At 30.4% G+C, this 20528-nt stretch overlaps 4 protein-coding genes across 9 annotated transcripts; 2 read left to right on the forward strand and 2 right to left on the reverse strand.

Annotated features, from left to right (window-relative positions):
• Nucleotides 1-336: 336 nt before the first annotated feature.
• Nucleotides 337-4993, reverse strand: LOC110635532 (vesicle-associated protein 2-2). 5 transcript variants are annotated; one of them, XM_021784910.2, is made up of 10 exons: nt 4282-4544; nt 4075-4158; nt 3558-3665; nt 3035-3105; nt 2854-2935; nt 2192-2307; nt 1916-2098; nt 1385-1714; nt 866-943; nt 337-697 (listed from the first exon to the last, which is right to left on the reverse strand). In XM_021784910.2, the coding sequence occupies exons 3-10, from the start codon at nt 3604-3606 to the stop codon at nt 584-586; spliced, it is 1023 nt and encodes a 340-aa protein (XP_021640602.2). In that variant the 5' UTR covers nt 3607-3665; nt 4075-4158; nt 4282-4544; the 3' UTR covers nt 337-583. The 5 variants fall into 5 exon arrangements, with proteins under 5 accessions (XP_021640602.2, XP_021640598.2, XP_021640603.2 ...); XM_021784906.2 differs by having other exon boundaries at nt 4046-4158; XM_021784911.2 differs by lacking the exons at nt 4075-4158; nt 4282-4544 and adding an exon at nt 4853-4993.
• A 5118-nt stretch (nt 4994-10111) lies between these two features.
• Nucleotides 10112-12819, forward strand: LOC110633476 (acyl carrier protein 1, chloroplastic). 2 transcript variants are annotated; one of them, XM_058144539.1, is made up of 4 exons: nt 10112-10266; nt 10564-10671; nt 11852-11974; nt 12488-12819. In XM_058144539.1, exons 1-4 carry the CDS (start codon nt 10231-10233, stop codon nt 12614-12616), a joined length of 396 nt encoding a protein of 131 aa, XP_058000522.1. In that variant the 5' UTR covers nt 10112-10230; the 3' UTR covers nt 12617-12819. The 2 variants fall into 2 exon arrangements, with proteins under 2 accessions (XP_058000522.1, XP_058000523.1); XM_058144540.1 differs by lacking the exon at nt 10564-10671 and having other exon boundaries at nt 10133-10266.
• A 415-nt stretch (nt 12820-13234) lies between these two features.
• Nucleotides 13235-15960, reverse strand: LOC110633501 (protein CANDIDATE G-PROTEIN COUPLED RECEPTOR 2). Its single transcript, XM_021782135.2, has 6 exons — nt 15430-15960; nt 14316-14507; nt 13994-14156; nt 13796-13898; nt 13615-13696; nt 13235-13477 (listed from the first exon to the last, which is right to left on the reverse strand). Exons 1-6 carry the CDS (start codon nt 15733-15735, stop codon nt 13400-13402), a joined length of 924 nt encoding a protein of 307 aa, XP_021637827.2. The 5' UTR covers nt 15736-15960; the 3' UTR covers nt 13235-13399.
• A 1214-nt stretch (nt 15961-17174) lies between these two features.
• LOC110635538 (superoxide dismutase [Cu-Zn]) lies at nt 17175-19625 on the forward strand. The gene is made up of 7 exons (XM_021784922.2): nt 17175-17320; nt 17789-17877; nt 17965-18066; nt 18180-18275; nt 18453-18560; nt 19131-19184; nt 19375-19625. Exons 2-7 carry the CDS (start codon nt 17802-17804, stop codon nt 19395-19397), a joined length of 459 nt encoding a protein of 152 aa, XP_021640614.2. The 5' UTR covers nt 17175-17320; nt 17789-17801; the 3' UTR covers nt 19398-19625.
• Nucleotides 19626-20528: the final 903 nt, after the last annotated feature.

Below are 20528 nucleotides of genomic sequence, written 5' to 3' on the forward strand. Positions count from 1 at the left end.
CATTGTTTGTTCTCAAGCCAAATTTAACTTCATTGATGCTTTATTTTTCTTGGGTGGAAGAGTTGTTGCTATTACACAATTTGGAAACGCCCAATTACAAAACTAACAAATTATTTCTCATGCAATTCATAACATTTATCAGCCGTCACCATTGCAAGCTCATGAATTGCTAGGCCTGTCTTCTTAATTATAAGAATTCAAATAAATTCACCTCCTCAGGAACATAGTTCATTCTCAACTCAACTTCATAAAGAAAGAGCATATACGAGTGTAAATGTATGACAAACCTGTTTCAAGATAGAAATAATGAAATCTACAGCAGTGACTCATTGGTCATTGAACACATAAAGATACTAATTATTATTACAACTACCCTCTTCCATACTATTTCAGATATATTTTCTCCTCTTTTTATCAGAATTTCATAGAGTATCATGTACACGCTCCACAAACTAGCAACCCTACAGTGAATATAAACCCAAAAAGGACAGATTTACAGTCCCTTGCTATTTTTTGGAGAATTTAATTAGTAGGCTGTCCTAACTATTAACAAACTTAGATATACTTTGTGATGGCTCCATATTTATCGGTGTGAAAGGTATCCAAGCAAAATACTGATAAGTGCAACCATAACAACAAAAAGAAGAGGAAATCCCACTTGTACTCTTTTTGTGCTTGTCCTGCTCCTCAACATGGCCTGCCAAAGAAGAGAAGCCAATGTTAGAAAACTCATCTTAAGAAGCAAAAAGCATGTATTTTACCAAGTCCACAAGGACCAAAACTATTATTCAAAACATGATGAAGACCATTATCATAAACATGTTTGCACCAGCCAATGATATTTTTTTCTTGTGAGAGAACTTACTAGCTCATGCTGCAAAATTTTTCTCTCCTGGACACTTGTTCTCCTCTCCTCTGACAATTTTGAAATAGTAGATTCAGCCTGCATGGGAAACCCAAGAAACGCATTATATTTTATTGGAAAAGGCCCATATAAACTTAATGTCAGTTGCCACCTACATAAAACACAATATATATACACACATGACGCACACACATATGTGCATCATGCTTGTATCATTTAAACATGCATATACCATAAATTCCAAAATAAATAAATTAAGTAGAAAGAGCTACAAAGACTTGCCAAAAAGACTATCACGATTTAGATAATTTCTTTTACTATGTAAGCAAGTCATGTCTTGCAAGCTATAAAATGCACATATGCAAAAATAATGACCTAGTCATCAGATTGAAAGAATATATCATTGAGATAAAACTACGTTTGGTTCCTTATATCAATTATGGAAAGTAAAGCATTCCTACAACTCACATAGTTTCACAGAAAGTCAGACATGGGAGAGAGAGAGAGAGAGAGATTAACCTCATTTAGCTTTGATTCAAGTGCATTCAGTTTTGATTTCATCTCCTCAATGTCATTGACAAACTTCAGCTCCTCCACAGCCTTTAATGTTACAAATTCTGCATTCTTCACTTCATTCTTTGGCGGAGAGAATTGTGCATACTTTGTCAGATTATCATTAATGGCATCGTTTTCTGGCTTCAAGTCTTCATCCTTTGCCAATTTTACCTCCTCAACATTAATGACATCATTATTTGGCATCCACCCTGCATCTTTTGCTGGCTTTGACTCCTGATCATCAATCAGATCCTTATTCGCCTTCAACTCCATATCCTTTTCTTTTTTAAACTCCTGATCATAAGTCAATTTGAAATGTACATTCTTGGAGACCCGATAAAAACAAAAGATAACAAATACATTGTACTTTGAAAGAAACTTCCATAAAATTTGGAAGAATACTGTTGCAATAATCAATTTGAAATCCTGGATTCAAAAGTTCTATTCTACTAGCTTCATAATTCCAACATTGTCAAAATAGAAGAAATTTCTAACCGTGTGTATTGGAGTGGCATTCTCAACTTCACTCAATACTGGATTTCTCAGCACTGAAGCTCCAAAAAGAGGTTCCTGCTTAAGCACCCCATTAATTGGAGATAGTACAGGAGATTGAGGTGGGCTGATAAGGCCCACTTTCAGCTTGATCTCTTCAATGTACTTGCCATCATCTTTGTTAAACTGCCAATCAAAAAGGGCAGGGAAAGTCGTAATGGTAACAAAAAGAGCCAAAATAACGGGTCAAAGTCAAAAGTAAAAATGACAAATACTTACCATGTTAGATGTTATGTCCTTCTCAGTTGTTCCAACAGGAACAACTATGCTTTGGATTAAAAACTTGTCTTTGCACACCTTTTCATTACTAGTTGCCTTTGGAGCTTGCATTGTCACTATATTAACATCAACCCCAAAAAGCACAGAACAACAATACACTTATCATAAGTAAATAGTATGCAGTTAAAAATTGCTGCACAGAGTAAATAGTAACTGAAGTGCAGAGTCGGGTAGGAGGGGAAAATGACTAAAAACAGCATCAAAACAAAGAAATTAGCATAACAGCTTAATCAATGCCTTTTATCCTATGCTTTCTAAGTTAAATTATGACAACAATTTAATCCAAGATTGAAAAGTTGTCTCAAGAGGGTCTGCTGAAGATGTGAATTACCAGAGAGAACCCAGATCTGTACTCTTAAAACTAACTTCACTAAAAGGAAGATGAACCATAGAAAATTCTAACAACAAAGTAAGTAATAGGATTACAAGATAATAACCACTAACTCTTGAAAAACATTTCAATAAACACCACTTGCAGCTTTAAACTTCATTACACAACATTGAAAAGAAAGGTTAATAGACCCAAGTATTGTTTGCATGTGTGTACACATGGATGCCCGCAAACAGTCATGATTACTTGGAGGGAAATGCAAAATGCTTACCGATAAATTCACGAGTTGATTTTGGCAAGATAATGCCAACATTTGGTCGTACACAATATTTCTTAGGGGAAGTAGTCTTAACCTGCCAATATCAGATCAAAATCATTTTGCTTTCTTCTAGCATTACATATATCACAATTTCTATTCTGAAAATTGAAATCAAGCAAAATGCAATTCAAACCTTGAAAGCAACATTGTCATAGGTGCTATTGGTAAGTTGGACTGCACATGAGCTCTGCTTCTTTAATTCAACTACAAAAGGGGGAACAATCACAAGTATTTCAATTCATAAAAACAATAAAACTAATCATTTATATATCCGCAGCTACAAAAACTATTCCCAGATTGTCTCTAAGACTAATCTGGAAAAAAATAAATAATTGGGGGAAAAGAAACATTCTTTCATCGTTTCCAGTGCTATAAAAGTGAAATAAATAAGAGGTTCTGTGCAATTTAAAGATATTAAGGTAACCCACCCACCTTTTTTTTTTCCCTTTTTGTCTTCCCAAAACCAAAAGAAAACGCAACAAGAAAGATAAAAATGTCAAATTTTATAGATCTTCTTACTCTCGTTTCGCAGCCCAATTCTCATTGATCAAACAAAGCACCAACTATCTTTAAAAGCAATAACAATCCCAAATACGATGAAATCAGTACGTCAATAATCAAGAATAACAAATGATTAATATGGGTCCATAACTCACATATAAACTTCAGTTCCCTCGGCTGGATTTCTAAAAGTTGCGTTCTCATGATTCCTCTTTCTCACAGAGTTCAAAACTAATCTTCTCAGCATCCAAAGCTAGCTTTCTCTGCATATAACAAAAAAAGACATGAATAATTAAGACCCACATGTCAAACTTCCATCCTAAAAGCTGCCCTTCACCAGACTCAAACCCACATGCATGAATACGCAAAAACAAGTATATAATATATGTTGTCCAAAATGAAGTTCCCGAGTCATTTCAACTAAATCAAAATCTGAATAAATATTTCATGTCATAATTGGTGCATATGATCAACCCAATTTTAATCAAACACTAACAAAGTCACTGACGCTACAAATGTGTCGATTTCCAATATACCAATTTTATAAACCAGAAAGATAACACCATGATCAAAACAACAGAATTCATTTAAAAAAAATAAGAAAATGGGATACGAATACGATGAATGGAAAATCAACACTGACTCCTTTAGAAAACAAAAATCAGATCGGACAGGCAAAATAGGCGCCGAGCTTTGAATCATCACAGCTCAGCGATACGACGACGCTTTTGAAGCAGAGGTCGACAGAGAAGGTCACTGCTAAAAGAACAACGAACAGGAAATGAAACTCATAATCAATGAGAAAAAGTACACTACACTACACATATGAATAATCTAAAGCCAAACACAGAAAGTCAAAATCAGTGAAAGAAACGGCACCGTGTGAAGCCTCCGAGGACTAACTAGTATTGGGAATTTGATTACAAGAAGCTGGAAGCAACAAATTTCAGCAGAGACCGTCGAGAATTTCACCAAAACAAAAAGAAGCAAAGAAAAAAATCGAAACGATGGCGTCTAGAATCGTCTCTCACTCTCCTCCGTCTATTCCAAACACACGCAACATTGACTCAAATGCAATGCAAACTACTCTGTTTCAAGGAAAAGAAAAAACCACCAACAAAACGACAACGTTTGCAACCCTTGCTTCATCGTCCCAAAAAAAAAAAGAAGGTGAGAGAGAGAGAGAGAGAGAGAGAGAACTGTAGAGGAGAGGTTGAAAAGTTCCACACAAAAAGTTTTAAGGTCTAAACAAACCTAGAAATTCGAGAGAGAAGAGAGAGAACATCTGGTGTTGTTAGGTGGGTGAGCCGAAACGCCAGAATATTTGCAGCAGAGATTCTCAGAAGGGAAGTGAAAGCCACGTTTTGGTAGAGGAGAAAGAGAGAAAGAGTGGCGTAAGAGCAGTGAAGGTTGGTGAGTGTGAAATCTGAAACTGAAATAGCTGTTGTACCGGCCGTTAACCGATCTGGTGATTCCTTCGATTGAAAATAAAATGGTGATCCCTATGGTTCTGAGCGTCACGTCCCGCATACGTCAGGCGGAACTAAAATGCTGTTAAAATTAATTTATAAGGAAATCATGCTTAATTACTTATAATGATAATAATTAAGGAAATAAATATTTTAAATTATAATTTACCATAATTAAAAAGAAAAATTCATATGCTAATAAGGATGTATCCAATTTTTCTTCTATTTTTCTATGATTATATTTGGTTTATTTATTTAAAGTGAGATTTAATTATAATTTTAAATAAATATTATTTTATATTTTGATCCATGCCCATTACAATAATTGCTTATTTTACACCTTCATGCAGCAAACCTGAACTTTTAAGTTGAGATTTTGGATTTATGTGTCACACTAGATTTATTGTTCATGAATATTTTCTAAATTTATCATTGTGTTCAATCCCCATGAATTTAGAATGCTTCCATACCTTTTCTACAATCATGTTAAAAGTGACTAATTTTTATATAAAGGATCATAATTAAATAATATAAAAAGTAAAAATGAAATTTAAAAAAAATGTAAGAGTTGAAGAAAAAATAAAAATATTTGAGAATTAAATAATAATTTTTTTAGAAAAATATATATTAAAATTTATAGATAAATTTTTTATTTTATAATTTTTAAGGGGTAATTTTTTATTTTATAATTTTTAAGGGGTAAACAGTAATTTTTTTAAAATAATATATAAAATGTAGGGTAAATTTTTAATTTTAAAAACGTTTGCCATCTATTTCGCTCTCACTATATACATATAATATAATAAAAAATTTATTATTTCAAGATAATATTAAATTGTACAACATTTCATTATTTGTACCCCTTAATTTAGTGCTTTGTTCTAAATGAGCACCATTGATTGAGCCATTCATTACTAATAATCTCTCCCTAAATCAAATAATTTCATAAATATTTCCAAGATTAATGATTAGTTTACTATATTTTAATATAAATGTTTTGTTTAGTGGTACTATAGTTTTTTTCAAAATCATGAAATTTTAAGTTTAAATCTAAAAAAATATCTATAAAATTAGGAATATTTTTCTTCCACTAAACCCACAAAGTATCATCTCGATGCAACCATTGACATCAATCTTTCTTGTTGGATGAAGTATTTGTTCACATGAAAGGTTTGATTGCCATCTTTGTCAACCCTCTCAAATTAGCAAACTTTTATATGCAGAAATTTTTAGAAAAATCCTAAGGCTTTCGCCCCCACTTTTACATAAATTTTGAGCATCACATCATGTACTGATATATATCAACTGTAAATCATTTACATAGTGATCTTATACATTAATTAATTGTGGTTAAGCCTTTGCATCCAACACATGAATGAAGGTATCAACTGAACTAAAATATTAATTATTGCAATGCTTTCATGTGAACGTTAATCTATACCATTGTTTAAAGGAATGCAAAACAAGTCAACTTTTATAAAAGTTTAAAAAAAAAAAAATCAGCTTTGATTGAGTTATTAGAGTTGTTTATAAAGTTTTGAACATAAATTTAAGTTTTAATTAAAGTTTGATATTTAAAATCTTATAATAATAATAATAAATTAATAATTAGAAAAACTCAAATTTCAAATATCACAATCGCTTATATCTTTAAATTAATTAGTCTATTTTTAATTGATAAATTACCGACTGACACATTATCAGGTGAGTAATATACTTTCAACTATTGAAATAAATCAATATGAGCCTAGTACTTATTTTTAATAAGCCGAATATTTGTCTATTCTCTTTAAAATGGAGTCCAAGTATGATTGTTAAGGCAATATATAACTATTTGAAATTAAGAGCCTGAAAATGAAATAAAACCAACTGGTTAGTTGACATCAAGAAATATAGAAATGGGCCAACTCTGTCAGTAATACCTCTTACGAAACTTCCCCCTTCAACTGCCACTTATTTTTTAGGATGGTAGTTAGGCAAAGTGTACGGTGACAAATTGGGCAAACAAGTAAACCATGCCTGAAATTGCTGGCTTCAGCTGTACATTTTGCACAGCAAATAGTTTAAAAAACATCCACTTGTAGTGTAGAATTTATTGCTATAAAATGTAATCCTATGGTGTTATTATTGATGTTATTATCTTCTTCTGCGAGTCTCATTAATGAATCTTGAAGCTTGATTTTGCAACACAACGCATAGAATACTAATGGGATGATGGGTAACCTTTTCGATATTCAATGTGCATATTAATTTCACTAAATACCTATTACGTTAAACTTTAAATTCATAAAATAAAATTAGCATAAAATATATAGAAAAATATTTTTAGATGAATAATGAAAAGATTTAATATAATATACAAAATTATTTAAAATTTTAAATAAAATAAACTAAAACACTCATAAATTTAAAAGAAAATAAAAAAAAAAAACCATTATATTTCTCTACGGAGTTCTCAGTGTTTGCAAGTCATGACCTCTTTAATCCCCATGACCTCTGCAATCCGTAAGTAGTTACATATAACAATTGTATTGAGGCTATTAGGGGTGAGCATTCGGTTCGAAAAAAATTAAAATTAAAAAAAAAAAAATTTTATTTTTTAAAATCGATCGAAATGAAAAAAAAAAAAAAAAAAAATATCGAATTTTTTTATTTTTTTTTATTTTTATTAAAATTGATTTTTGGTTTTTTTTTTTTAAATTTTTTTTTTTTTTATTTTTTTTAAATTTTTTTTTTTTTTTGAAACCTAAAAAATCAATTAAAATAAAAAAAAAATATATATAAAATAATATATAATATAAAATTTTTTTTAAAAAAAAAAAAAAAAAAAAAAATTTCTTTTTTTTTTAGTTCGATTTTTATATATTTATTTTTTATTTTTATTTTTTTAATTTAATTTTTTTTTTAAAATTAAAAAATAAAAAAAATAAAATATAATAATTTTTATAATAATAAAAAAATTAAATAATAAAAAATTAATTTATTTAAATTATTTTTTTTATTTTTTTAATTTTAATTTTTTTTTTTTTTTTAACAGAGGCTCTTGGCTTTATAGAAGTAGGAGCATGTTTCCTCCACCTACATGTGTAGACTTGGGTCACCTAATCAATAAAGCTTGCTTTATGAGAGGCAGCCCAATTACCTACGCAACGAGAGGAGTAGGCCACAAATGGATAAGGACTTACTTTAATGGCACAAATAAAAACTGAATTTTATCTCATTACAAATGATTGTTTGTCAATTTATTTAATTGGATTAGTTTATCTTGTTATTAATAATTAGTTTGTTGCTTATCAATTATTAGCGTGAGTGATAAAATATTTTATATTTTTTAAATAAAATTAAATATTTAATTTTTATAAATAAAAAAAATTTCATTGAAAATATTTTATCATAATTATGAACTTTCTCTATATGAACAGTCTTAATTCAATGCTATAGATTTTAAATTTAAGTTTCAATTAAAGTAATTTGTATAAAAAAATTAATTTTATTAAAATATTTCAAAATTATTTTAAAATTTTATATTTATCAAGTTAATTAATGTAGTAGACATGGAAAGTATGTCCAAAAAAAGAAACTTAATTTTCAATTCAAGTAGCGTGACCTCAAAATCCTTCAAATTATAAATATTAAAAATAATTATTTGTTAATTTTAATATTAAAAAAATAACTATTTAACAGCACAAATTATATTTTAAATAATTCATCATATTATTCTATTATAAAATTATATCATTCTATTTATAGAGATTTTTCTCAATTATTTTTATTTTAATTAAAATCTAAAAAACGTATAAATCATTTTATTTTATTTTCATTCTATATAAAAAAGATTTATATAAAAAATAATAATTTTTCTTTATTCACAGGGATCTTACTTTCTTTACAAACTTTCCTAGTTTTCTAAACAAAATAGGCCTTTAGATTAATCAAACTGTGGGCAAAACGCCAACGCTTAGAAGCCACCAGTTTGAAGAAGGGGATCTCAAATATTTGAGAAATTATATAATTTTATAAAAGTATGAATACATTTTATAATATAAAGAATAAATTCTACATAATGATGGAAAGGATACACACACATGGAAAGCAGATACTCAATAATTTATCTAATTATTTTTTTAATATTTAATATTATTAAGTGTCAATTTAGGTAAGCCATTCATTGTCAGTTTTTAATTTTTTAGATTTCTTTTGATGGTTGACTGAATTGTTTGATAAATATAATTTTTAAATAATTTAAAATTGCAAAAAAATATTTTGGATTAAAATTTTTTTTCTTTTCTCATAATTTCTTTTTAATTTTATTTTTTATTTGATGTCAAAATAAGAAAATTAAAAAAAATCAAATTTATTTTTTTTTTCCTTTTATATATATTTTTCTCAAATGTTTGATAAATTATTTATTTAATTTGATTTATTAATCAATTTAAATAATTTGTAAAATTTTTAACATTATAATATTTTTAATGCTTTTAATTTATAATATGTGATGAACACTTATTATAATATTTTTAAAAAAATTATAATAAGTACTCATTATGATATTTTTAATATTTTTAACATTATAATATTTTAATATTTTTTATTTATAACATGCCATAAATACTTATTATTAAATTATCAATATAATTATTTTATTTTTTTAAAATATAATTTACTTTAATTAAACTCTAACTCTAAAATTTTATTTGTTTCACGAAAAATAATTTATATATAAAAAATATTTTTTAAAAAATATTTTTATTATTTATTTTTAATATTAAATTAATAATATATTTTTATTTTATATATGTATAAGGATTTTTATATTTTAATAAAATTATCAAAATTTAAAAAATAAAAAAATAACTTTTTCTTTTAAAAAATAAAAATTATTTTTTTTAGAAATACTTAATTTTTCATTTAACATAAAAATATTTTTTATTAACTAATTTTCCTATTAAACTCATATGTCAAAAAATATAAAAAATATTTTTTTATGAAATAAACATGATTTAAATTTTATAATTTTAAAAATATTATAATATCATTAATTTTATTATTTTATTTTGAAACTTACTTATATTAAATATTAAAATAATAATTTATAAAAATTTTATGTAAAAATTAAATATTAAAATTATGTTTATTTAGTAAAATTTTGTATAAAAATAAATTATAATATATTTTTAGTAATATACTTTGAGATACTTTTCCCATTTTTAATTTCCCTTTTCAGTTAATTTTTTAAGACCAAAGCCCTTGCCAGTATCACAAACAGGCCACCTATAAATACTGCAACTTACCTCGTTTTCGCCGTCCCTCTTCAGCCAACAATCTCTATTTCTCTTCGCTCTACCTCTTCATTCCTCCCATGGCAGCCGCCGCTGGTTCTTCGGTATCCATGCGGGTTCGTCCTTGCTTGGTAGCCTACATTTCTGACCTTCGTTGCTTCTCTGAGAGTGTAGCTTATTTCATATTGTGTTGTGTTTTAGCGATTCTATGATTGATCTGTTAATGCTTGTGTTTGAGCTCGATTTACTTTGTCTCTCTCTAGTTCTATATCTGATGTGGATATTGCGAATTTTTTGTTTTTGGATTCGTTTGAAGCTCTATTGCGAATATTTGATAGTGTGCTTTTTGTCCTTGTTTGTGTTACTGTCATCGATAGGATACTGAAGTTCTACTGTTTGAATATGTTAAATAGTATGCAAACAGAATCTCTAGTCTGAAATCATTTTCACTTCCAAACCAGAGAAGTTTCCTGTCCTTTAGGGTGCGGCCAGTTCCAACTCGCCTTCGGGTTTCTTGCGCTGTATGTTATCTTCCTTCAATGACTCATTTCACATTTTGGGTTCACTATCTTGTTGTCTTTTTGGGGAATTAATAAGGTTTTATGTTTCTTGCTAGAAAATTGATCTTTGTATACATCGTGTCTGCCTCGTGGAAAACCTTCATTCTTTTCTTTATTAGGTCGAATCTGTTTCCGTTATTTTGATGTTCAAAAAGTATTTAGCTATGTAAATAAATATGTTGAGAAACAAGCAATTAAGAACAGACAGGCTTCATTTTGCCATATTTTTTCCCCTTCTCCAGTGTGTGTGCCTTCAGGTAAATTAGAGGTGAAAAATTTCTCATTATAGATGCCTGATTAAATATGCCCATATTTTTATATGCTCGCATGATGTAATAAATTACAAAGTAATGCATGTGGTGGCCATAAAGAAATGTTTTTAGGTGTATAAAAGTTTTACTTTTGAAGAAAACTTAGGAGTATCTCAGGCAAATGCATCCCATATGGAAATTGGTCGCAGAATTTTACATGGATAGTTCTAAGGTTGTCCGCAAGTAAGGATGGCAAAGGGTTGGGTTTTTGTGGGTAAGGGTTGGGTTTTTGTGGGTACCTCATCCAATCGAATTCTAATAAGATATTGGATTCTAATAAGATGGGTTTGGGTAGTATGTTTAGGACGAGTTCATGTTTGGAATTTAATAGCCGTGACGGATTTGGGTAATATGTTTAAGACGAGTTCGGGTTTGGAATTTGATACCCTTGACGGGTTCGGGTTTTACATATTGTGTATTCGTTACCTGAACCTGTTTATATAAATATTTAATTAAATATAAAATATATATTTTTTATAATAATGTTCATAAATTTTTATATATTTTATTTTATATAAAATAAAATTGAAATATTTTATGAAATTTTTAAAATTTTAAAATATAAATTATTAATAAGAATAATTTTTTATGTAAATTATTAATTAAAATATATAAAATTAACGGATTTGGGTATTTATCAGGTAATAATAGTCAGGTTTGGGACGGATTCGGATAATTAAGAATAAATTTTAATGGGGTTTAGGATGTGGTCGAGTTTTGAGAATATTAATTAAATTCGGGTTCGGTTAGAGTGATTTTTGCAGATGTGCTAGTTAATCTTCTTCTCTTGAATTCGGAAAGTGATTTATTTACTAAATGTTCTTGAGCAGGCCAAGCCTGAAACAGTAGAAAAGGTGTGTGCAATAGTGAAGAAACAGCTGGCATTATCACCTGAAACTGTTGTTACTGGCGAATCAAAATTTTTAGCCCTTGGAGCAGATTCTCTTGATACGGTATGAAACATTTACTACTGAAGGGTCCATATATTAATTTTGGAATTTTTCGTGGATAATTTTGCTTTTTAATAGATCTGATGATGTGTTCCTCTTGCTGTTTATGTTTGATTGATCCACCACCTATAGCACATTGGTTTTTGTTTTGTATATGTAATTCTTGTTCAATTTGTTTCCCATGAATTTCTCAAGTGCCAGTCTCAGTAATTTATTCTATTCCTTTCGCATTGGGTGAATGGAGTTAAATATTTACTGATGGATGCTATGCCATTTTCTTGGAAATTATGAAATAGTTGAAGGCAGGAAATGGTTCTAGTGACCTCAAATAGATAGATATGAATTGGGGAACCTTGTTATTTTTAGTTCCGCGCATTTTTCTTTCTGTTAATAGAAGTTTCTCCAGCAGGAACATAAGCTTTCATGTTTGTGTTTGGTCTGATGTTTTTCGCCCATGCTATTGTCCGCTAGTTTGATTCTTTGTTACTAAGTTGTAGGAATATTGCCTCTTTTCAGGTTGAGATTGTTATGGGACTTGAAGAGGAATTCGATATTAGTGTGGAAGAGGAGAGTGCCCAGAGCATCGCAACAGTTCAGGATGCTGCTGATCTTATTGAGAAACTTGTTGAGAAGAAGAGTGCTTAGAAGAAAAGCTCACCAGAACTAGAAATCTTTTTCTGCCATTATGCTTTTTGTTGGCCTGCTGTAGGATTGTTCGTCAATCTTCGTGTGCACTTTGTTTTCGATGGTTTCATCTAGAAAAACTCGTAAATTGCTCAACTATTAATCCTTGTATTGTGAAATTTTGCTGGTGTAGTTTTTATAAGAATGAAGTCTTTCATGCTAAATTTGTTTAGGACTCGTTTTTAATTTTATATACTTCGTAATCCCATTGCCAAAGACCTGTAGAATAAAATCTCTTTAATTTATCTAACGCAGGTCGCTAGTTTTGTTTCCTTAGGCTCTCACTCCGAGGTGAAATGTTCAGAGATAAATTGCCAAAATAATCCTCCAATGTTTAATTAATATTCTGCTCGCCTATTTTTATTTTACGGATACTTTTATTTTTTAAACAATTATTTTATTCATAATTAATTTTTTATTATTTTAAAAAAGTTAAAGATTATTAATTATTTATATGAACGATAAGAATCTCCATGCTTCAATTATTCTGTATTATACATGGCTATATTTTAATCCGGCTTAACAAGGGTTCCTAATTGTCACACAACAAAGCGTTCCAAATACTGTTATAAAAAAAAAAAAAAAAAAAAAAACCAGAACCATAGAGTTACATGAAGCGGCACACCTAAAGTGAAAGAACAAGTCAAGCAAGGAACGAACAAGCATCTCTTAAAGTGCAGCAATTTTTGCCATCCGTAAGTTCCTTCAATGTACAGATTGTCATCCAGCCGGAATCTCACTGAATCACTCCCAATCAGCATCAAAGAAACCGGCATCTTTCATCTCTGAATAGTATACATTCTCTAGATGCAAATCATCCTCCTGCAGAAGAACCAGAATAATATGTACAATGATTATAGTAATTACATGTTTAAAACCAGGCCGTCAAAACTGAGAATAGAAATGGCAAAACCAAAGTTCAGAAAAGTCCAGAAAACAGCTCCAATAATAATAATAACCTGGAAAAAGTCCGCTAAAAATGTTACATATAGCAGAGGCAGGTAAAAGGTATGGTAGCAGACAATTGTGGTGCTGTACAACCTGCAAAAGAAGATGAAGTGAAAAAACAAGAAAAAAAATGTTCCATACAGTTGCTGAAAATGTCAAATGCAATATTTTGAGTATCTGATCCAAAATTACCAGAAACCAAAATCAGTCCCATTCACAGTTAGCCCACAGGCAAATAGTGCTAATGCGTTCAAGGTGAACATAATAACAATGTACTTGTAGAATGCAGGCCTTGCTGCAGAAGATGGAGAAAGACATAAGGTCATAACAAACAGCTTCAAAATTGACAAGAAAACCCTTATGCCAACATGCAGGAATTAGCAACCTTACCAGGTAATCTTTCCCTCCACTTGGAATGGTACATGAACAATATGAAGCCATAAACTGCAGTTAGTACTAGCCTGTGGACAACCCACAAGCTCCACTTCATGTGATGTTGCTGCTCATTGCTGTCAATGAACAAAGGGATCCCAAGTCCAAACATATATATTGCCTGTAAGAGAAAGATTTCAATTTTAAGGCCCATTATCTATGTCCTCTAGCATCAATTCACAAGTTTTAGGGTGGCTTGAATCAACATCACACAAATATGATGTTAGTGTCCATTGCCAATATAAAACAGTTGAAAGGTTTTCAGTAGAAAAAGAAATACCTTGAGGAGTATGTCCAAACCAACAATGAGCGCTGATACAGCAAATGTCCGTGTCAAAGCTTCCAAACCACTTGCATAATTTCCTTGGAGTAAAAAGGCAATCAAGCTTACTTCCAAAAACAGCATTCCAGATGTTGTAAACAAAGATAAGATATTCCATGTCAATTCTTTTCCAGCAGTGCACTCCCATGCCTGTCATTGAAGACAGAATTTCACTTAATTGTTGCTAAAGGACCCAGAACAATAAGCAGCAAGAAGAAGCTCAAAAATTAACCCTTAAAACTAACATAACTTGACATATTGTGCCCAATGCATGGAAGAAAATTTTGAATTAATCTGAGAAGTCAAACTTTTGTTAAGAGCTATGAGCAATAGCTCCATGAATAAACCCAGTAACTGCAATTAGTGCCCTTTATTTGAACAAGTTATCAGAAGAAACCGGCCAAAAATATAGAGATGCACAACCTAATAAATCCATTGAACACATTACGATCAGTACCTAATCAAAATTAATTAGCATATCCAAACTATGGTTTCATCAGATTATTGCTGTACATTGGAAGATAATCTGAACTAAAGATTAGTAATCTATTTAAAAAAAAAATAGTTTCAGACATTTCAGTACATTCTCTTTGAGTTTAATCAACAAACCAGTTATCTGCAGTATTGACAATAAACAACTTCTGTGTCGCAAGAACAGTTTACTAAAATCCTTTTATCTACCATCATTTGAACAAGTACAATATTCTCACACCCACAAATGCACACCTATATTAAAAAATGAAGCTAAAGGCCCCTGCACTGAGAAAACTAAAACTGGTAGTCTCATTTAAAATTCACTAATTTCCATATTTATTAACTACTAAAGATCACTCGCATCAGGAAAAATTAGACATCCCAAACTAATAACAATTGCAGCCACAATTGCAATATCCACTAAAAAACTATCCAAACTACTAGCTTAATCAATAAAAACAAGTAAGCAACTAAATTAAAAAGACCGAATTAAAAGTGAAATCTACATTCAGAAAACATACAAACTAGATGCTCATTTAAATAATCCAAAGCAAACCAAACTAGCCAACCATTTGATTCCAAAATGAAAGTCATAAACCTGAAAGCAGCACCAAGAGAGATTAAGCAAGCTAACGAGCCAAAGACACCCATAATAAGCGATCATTATATAAGATCTCCCGTGGGATAGCTTCGTTACACTCTTTTTGGCCTGAAATGCCAAGTATAGTACAAAAGCAAGAGAAGCCAATATGAGAGTGACATTGTGCAAGAACCCATGGCACTCGAAGAGCCAATTGTGCAATCCCGAGCCAAGCAAGCCACTTTCTTTAAGAGACGAATTAGGGTTTTGAGAGATTGGGATTGAAAACGGAGACCCTGGAGATTCTTGGAGGAGATTTCGCATTGTTGTCTTTGGGTTAAAAGAATCGGGAGTGGAAAGGAAAACCCTAACCCTATGCTTTGAAATACTGGCGCATGAGAAATCTTGCAGATGGCTTGTGATGATTGTTTTCAGCTCGCGTAGAGCAGAAGATGTTGGATGGTTCAGTGATGGATTCCGCAACAGACTCGGTGATAAACTAAGGATTGGAAGATGATTATAGAAGAGGGCTTTTTTTTTTTTTTTATAATGAGGGTGTTGTACCTATCTTCATATTAATTAATTAATTAATTAAATAAAATTAATATAAACAAGATTAAATTTCAATTATATTAGACTATTTTTATAACAATTCTTCATAAGTAATTAATTAAATATAGTATTAATTTTTTGGTGGCAAAAAAATAGTATTAATTTTATAATTATTATATAATTAATAAATTAGAATTTAAATATTAAATGAAATTAAATAAATAAAATAAAAATTTTCAAATATTTTATTTTAAAAAATACTTAAATTTTAATTAAATCTAGTTTTTAAAATTTTATATTATTAAGTGAATATTTATAAAAATAAAAATATATCATATTAAAAATTTTTATTATTCATAAATATAAATATTATTTATATTTTTCAATATATTTTTCTATTTTAATAATTTGTTCAAACATTATAATGAAAATTATACCATCTTCTTTTCTTTTATTTATTTATTTATTTTTACTTAAAGAAGGAAATCTTGAAAACTAGGATCTGGTTCTCTTTACATAGAAAAAGAGAGGAGGAGAAAGGGGTTTCTTCTCTCTACGGATAAAAGATCGGTCGTCTCGTCATTGAGCGGTTGCTGGCCGGAGAGAAAATGAAAGGGAGGGAAAGGGGTGGTTGTCTGGAACAGAGGAGCAAGAGGGGCCTGTTGGGAGAAGAAAATTGTTGGGGGAGAAGACGAACCTGGACGCATTTGCTTCTCGGCTTATTTTTTTTTTTTAAATAATATTAAAATAATATTTTTTAAATTAAATATGTAAATTATTATTAAAAAAATAACAAATTTTAATAAAATAATAATATAAATTTTAGAAAAATAAAATTAAAATAAATTTATTAATAATATGTAATAAAAATTAAAATATTAATAAAAGATAAATTTAAAAAATAAAATAAATTATTAATAATTTTCAAAAAAAAATAAATTATTAATAAATATTTATTAATTAAAAAAAATTAAGGAAACTCAATAATTTACCGTCAAATATAATTAATGTTTAAAATTTTTAAATAACAAATTAAGATTGGTGGACGAAAATAAGACAACTGATGAGTGGTGGCCCACATGAGCCCAATATCGGGTGTGAGCTGGAGCGGTATCTGACTGTAAATCTATTAATTTACGTCAGTTATTTTTGAAATTACCACCATCGGTAAACACTAGAAATTTCTGAAGATTCCTATTTTGTTTTTTTCCAACTTTTTTTTTCTTATTTTATTAATCACAGTTCTGTATATTATCCGTCAAAAATCACCGCCTTCGCCTGACTCACATACTCTCTACTCTCTGTCTCTCTCTTTCTCTCTACTTTCTCTGTCTAAACTCTAAAGGGGTGCTCTGAGGTAATGGCCTGTGTATTCTGACGCTCTATTTTGATCTAGATCGATCTGTGCTTTGATTTTGATCATCATTTATGTTTTGTTTCCTTATAATTACTGTTCTTTTTGGTTAGATCATTTGCTTAGAAGCCTATTTTGGTGTGTTATATATACTATTTTTATGTATGATCTTTTTTGTTTTCTTTTATAGTGTATTTTCTTTGCTTGAGTGTTAAATTTGTACTCGGATTAGATGTTTTTATTTTGTTTGCTTGTGGATCTTAAGGTTTGTTCGTAGATCTAACTAGTTTTTTTAATCCAACTTAAATATTTTCTCATTTCTATAATTGTTGTACGAGAAACTTTATTGTGATCTATGTGGGTTTTTTGGGATGTAAATGGCGCGGCACATGTGCTCTTTGATCTGCTTTTTCAGTTTCTTTTACCTAGGCAACTGCGTATATGTAACTTCCTAACTTTCATGTTTTCTAGATCACGTAGAACAATGGTGAAGGCCGTTGCTGTTCTTGGAAGTAGTGAGGGTGTTAGCGGGACAATTTTCTTCTCCCAAGAAGGAGATGGTATATCTGCACTCTTAGCAGTTAGACCTGGAATTTGAATTGCTAATTTCCTTTGTGTATAACCCTCTTCTATTCATTTTTCATCAGGTCAGACCACTGTAACTGGAAACGTTTCTGGCCTGAAGCCTGGGCCTCATGGATTCCATGTCCATGCCCTTGGAGACACAACAAACGGTTGCATGTCAACTGGTATTGTTAACTGTTGGGAAAATTTTCTTTTGTTGATTCATAAGGAATAAAAAATCTGCTTAAATTTCTGTGAAATTCTCCATACTTTTTTTTTTTTTATGATCTATTTGCAGGGCCACATTTTAACCCTGCTGGCAAAGAGCATGGTGCCCCTGAGGACGAGAATCGTCATGCTGGTGATCTGGGAAATATCAATGTTGGTGATGATGGTATGCATTGTTGTTTTATGTTATTGTAAATTCTTAATTCAGGAGCACCAATATTTCTCCTGCTGGTTATGAAGCTAGATACAAAAGGTTTTATCTTTTATTCTTTTTGTCTTGATGGTGTTTGATAGTTGATACTTTCTGTGGGTTATTAACACTTCTGCTTATTGTGTCGTCCAGGCACTGCTAGTTTCACAATTGTTGACAAGCACATTCCACTTTCTGGCCCGAATTCCATTATTGGAAGGGCAGTTGTAGTTCATTCGGATACTGATGATCTTGGCAAGGGTAAACTTTAAATTCTCAGCTTTGAAATCTTCTTTTTAGCCTTGCTTAGTTGCTGCTTTATTTTGTCAATGATGAGTAAATTGGTTTCTGCTTCTTGATTGAGTTTGAATTGTGTTTCCAATATTCCAACTGTGGGATAAGGAAGTTCGAAGAAAATGGGTCAGATCTAATTTATAAGGGGCGCATTACCCCTATTCATGGGATATTAACACACTCTCCTTACGCCTAGGATTAAACACCTAGAGCATGAAACATTTGTGAAAGGCCTAAACATTGGTTGGTGGGGCTTTGTATCTTGAGTAAATGAGTCGGTTCTAACTTATCTCTAAAAGCTAGCTCTAGGGGGACTCACATAATCTTTGCATCAGATTTAGTCTGCTTGATGCATTGAAGTGACTCTCTGCTAGTCCACCCCCTTCCCTAGAGAGAATATCCGACATACAAGTTACCTACTTAACCATGATAGCTAATTGCCTTATCAACAAGACTTAATTTCTATTCTGCATTTTAGTCATTTATTGCCTGATGAATGCAAGAAATGTTCATGGCTGATTTCATTTTTGTATCCAGGGGGACATGAACTTAGCAAAACCACTGGAAATGCTGGTGGCAGAGCAGCATGCGGTAAGTATTAAACTTTCCTGGCCGCATCAAAATGGAATGGAGCTACTAAGAGAATATTTTTTTTTTTACTTTAGAATTTCGTCATCAATGGAAAAATGGGCATTACTATTTTTGATAATTGGATCTCATCTTTGTTTTAATCAAATATGTATGTAACCAGATTTCTGTTTGTTCAATGATCTTTGTGCAGGTATTATTGGTTTGCAAGGATAGAATGCTGCCCATGAGATCCATAATAAGACAAAAGGCAGCTGATATATGCGCTAGCCGGACAACTCTAGTAGAAAGTTAGGAGGCCAGAACTCATTTGAATAAAAGAACAAATCATAATGTACTTTTGGCTGGTTTGGCTTTGTTATCTAAAAATTGTGTATGCTTTGTTTGGTCTCATAAAGTGAAGCGAACTTTTTTGCACAATAAGGGTTGCTCTTCGTTTGGATATTTTGTTATATGTTTTTCCTCGAGTTTTAAGGAATGCTCGAATATTTGAACTGGCTTAAAATTTCCTAAGCTGGGAAAACTGCCTAGTGTCGAAAGCTTTCCGTGGCAGGTATACAGATATGCACCTATTGAGTACCTGGACTGGAGCATGCCCGCCCCCTCTGCTCTCTCCCGCATGCTCTCGTAATGTGGTGTACATTTGGGGATTTTAATTATATAGGTTGACGTTTCATTTTTATCGAATGATAGGTCTAATCACGTAGTTATGTGAGCATAAATTTTTTTATACTTTAATCTATCATTAAATTATTGAAGTTAATGGAGTCTAAATTAATCAGCATGAAATATTTTTATTTCATGTATATGGAGTGGATATTTGTAGAACACGAGGGATGGGGTGGATATTTGTGTATATGGAGTGGATATTTGGAGAACACGAGGGATGGGGATCATGCCTATAATGTTTTAATTTCTGGCCTTGCCAGGCTTTTAGCAGTCGCTTTCTTTCGGTATTGCAGGCCTAATTGTAGAATCTTTTGAAAGGTGAAATGCCGATTTAACTTGACATCATCTTTCCATGTACACCTGCGGTCGGCTCCAGAATAAAATCGGTGATTTCAATTGAGATTAAAATCAGACTCTTTGATTTTTTTTAATTTTAATTCTATTTTGATTTGATCTTAATTCAGTTTGATTTCAATTAAATTTTATTATTAAAATTTTTATTTTTTTAAAAGAAAAAAAATTATTCAAAATGAGCTTAAATAAATCAATTTGAATTCCATTCAAAATTCATTTCAATCATTGTGGTTTAAATCAGGTTTGATTTAATTTATTACATTTTATATTAAACCGATCTAGTTTTCTTCTAATTTTAAATTCTAACCGAATTGTTGCCAGCTT

This window comes from Hevea brasiliensis, chromosome 3 (genome assembly GCF_030052815.1).
Source record: "Hevea brasiliensis isolate MT/VB/25A 57/8 chromosome 3, ASM3005281v1, whole genome shotgun sequence".
Lineage (NCBI taxonomy): Eukaryota > Viridiplantae > Streptophyta > Magnoliopsida > Malpighiales > Euphorbiaceae > Hevea > Hevea brasiliensis.

Coding starts and splice junctions, on each gene's coding strand:
- LOC110635532 (XM_021784911.2), bottom strand. CDS start 3,606: ATGAGAACGCAACTTTTAGAAATCCAGCCGAGGGAACTGAAGTTTATA. Junction 2,936..3,034: donor ATGACAATGTTGCTTTCAAG/GTTTGAATTGCA, acceptor TGATATTGGCAG/GTTAAGACTACTTCCCCTAA. Junction 2,099..2,191: donor AGGACATAACATCTAACATG/GTAAGTATTTGT, acceptor TTTGATTGGCAG/TTTAACAAAGATGATGGCAA.
- LOC110635538 (XM_021784922.2), top strand. CDS start 17,802: ATGGTGAAGGCCGTTGCTGTTCTTGGAAGTAGTGAGGGTGTTAGCGGG. Junction 18,276..18,452: donor TATCAATGTTGGTGATGATG/GTATGCATTGTT, acceptor TGTGTCGTCCAG/GCACTGCTAGTTTCACAATT. Junction 19,185..19,374: donor TGGTGGCAGAGCAGCATGCG/GTAAGTATTAAA, acceptor ATCTTTGTGCAG/GTATTATTGGTTTGCAAGGA.
- LOC110633476 (XM_058144539.1), top strand. CDS start 10,231: ATGGCAGCCGCCGCTGGTTCTTCGGTATCCATGCGG. Junction 10,267..10,563: donor GTTCTTCGGTATCCATGCGG/GTTCGTCCTTGC, acceptor TATGTTAAATAG/TATGCAAACAGAATCTCTAG. Junction 10,672..11,851: donor GCCTTCGGGTTTCTTGCGCT/GTATGTTATCTT, acceptor GTTCTTGAGCAG/GCCAAGCCTGAAACAGTAGA.
- LOC110633501 (XM_021782135.2), bottom strand. CDS start 15,735: ATGCGAAATCTCCTCCAAGAATCTCCAGGGTCTCCGTTTTCAATCCCA. Junction 14,157..14,315: donor GTTTGGACATACTCCTCAAG/GTATTTCTTTTT, acceptor TTTCTCTTACAG/GCAATATATATGTTTGGACT. Junction 13,697..13,795: donor GGGACTGATTTTGGTTTCTG/GTAATTTTGGAT, acceptor CTTCTTTTGCAG/GTTGTACAGCACCACAATTG.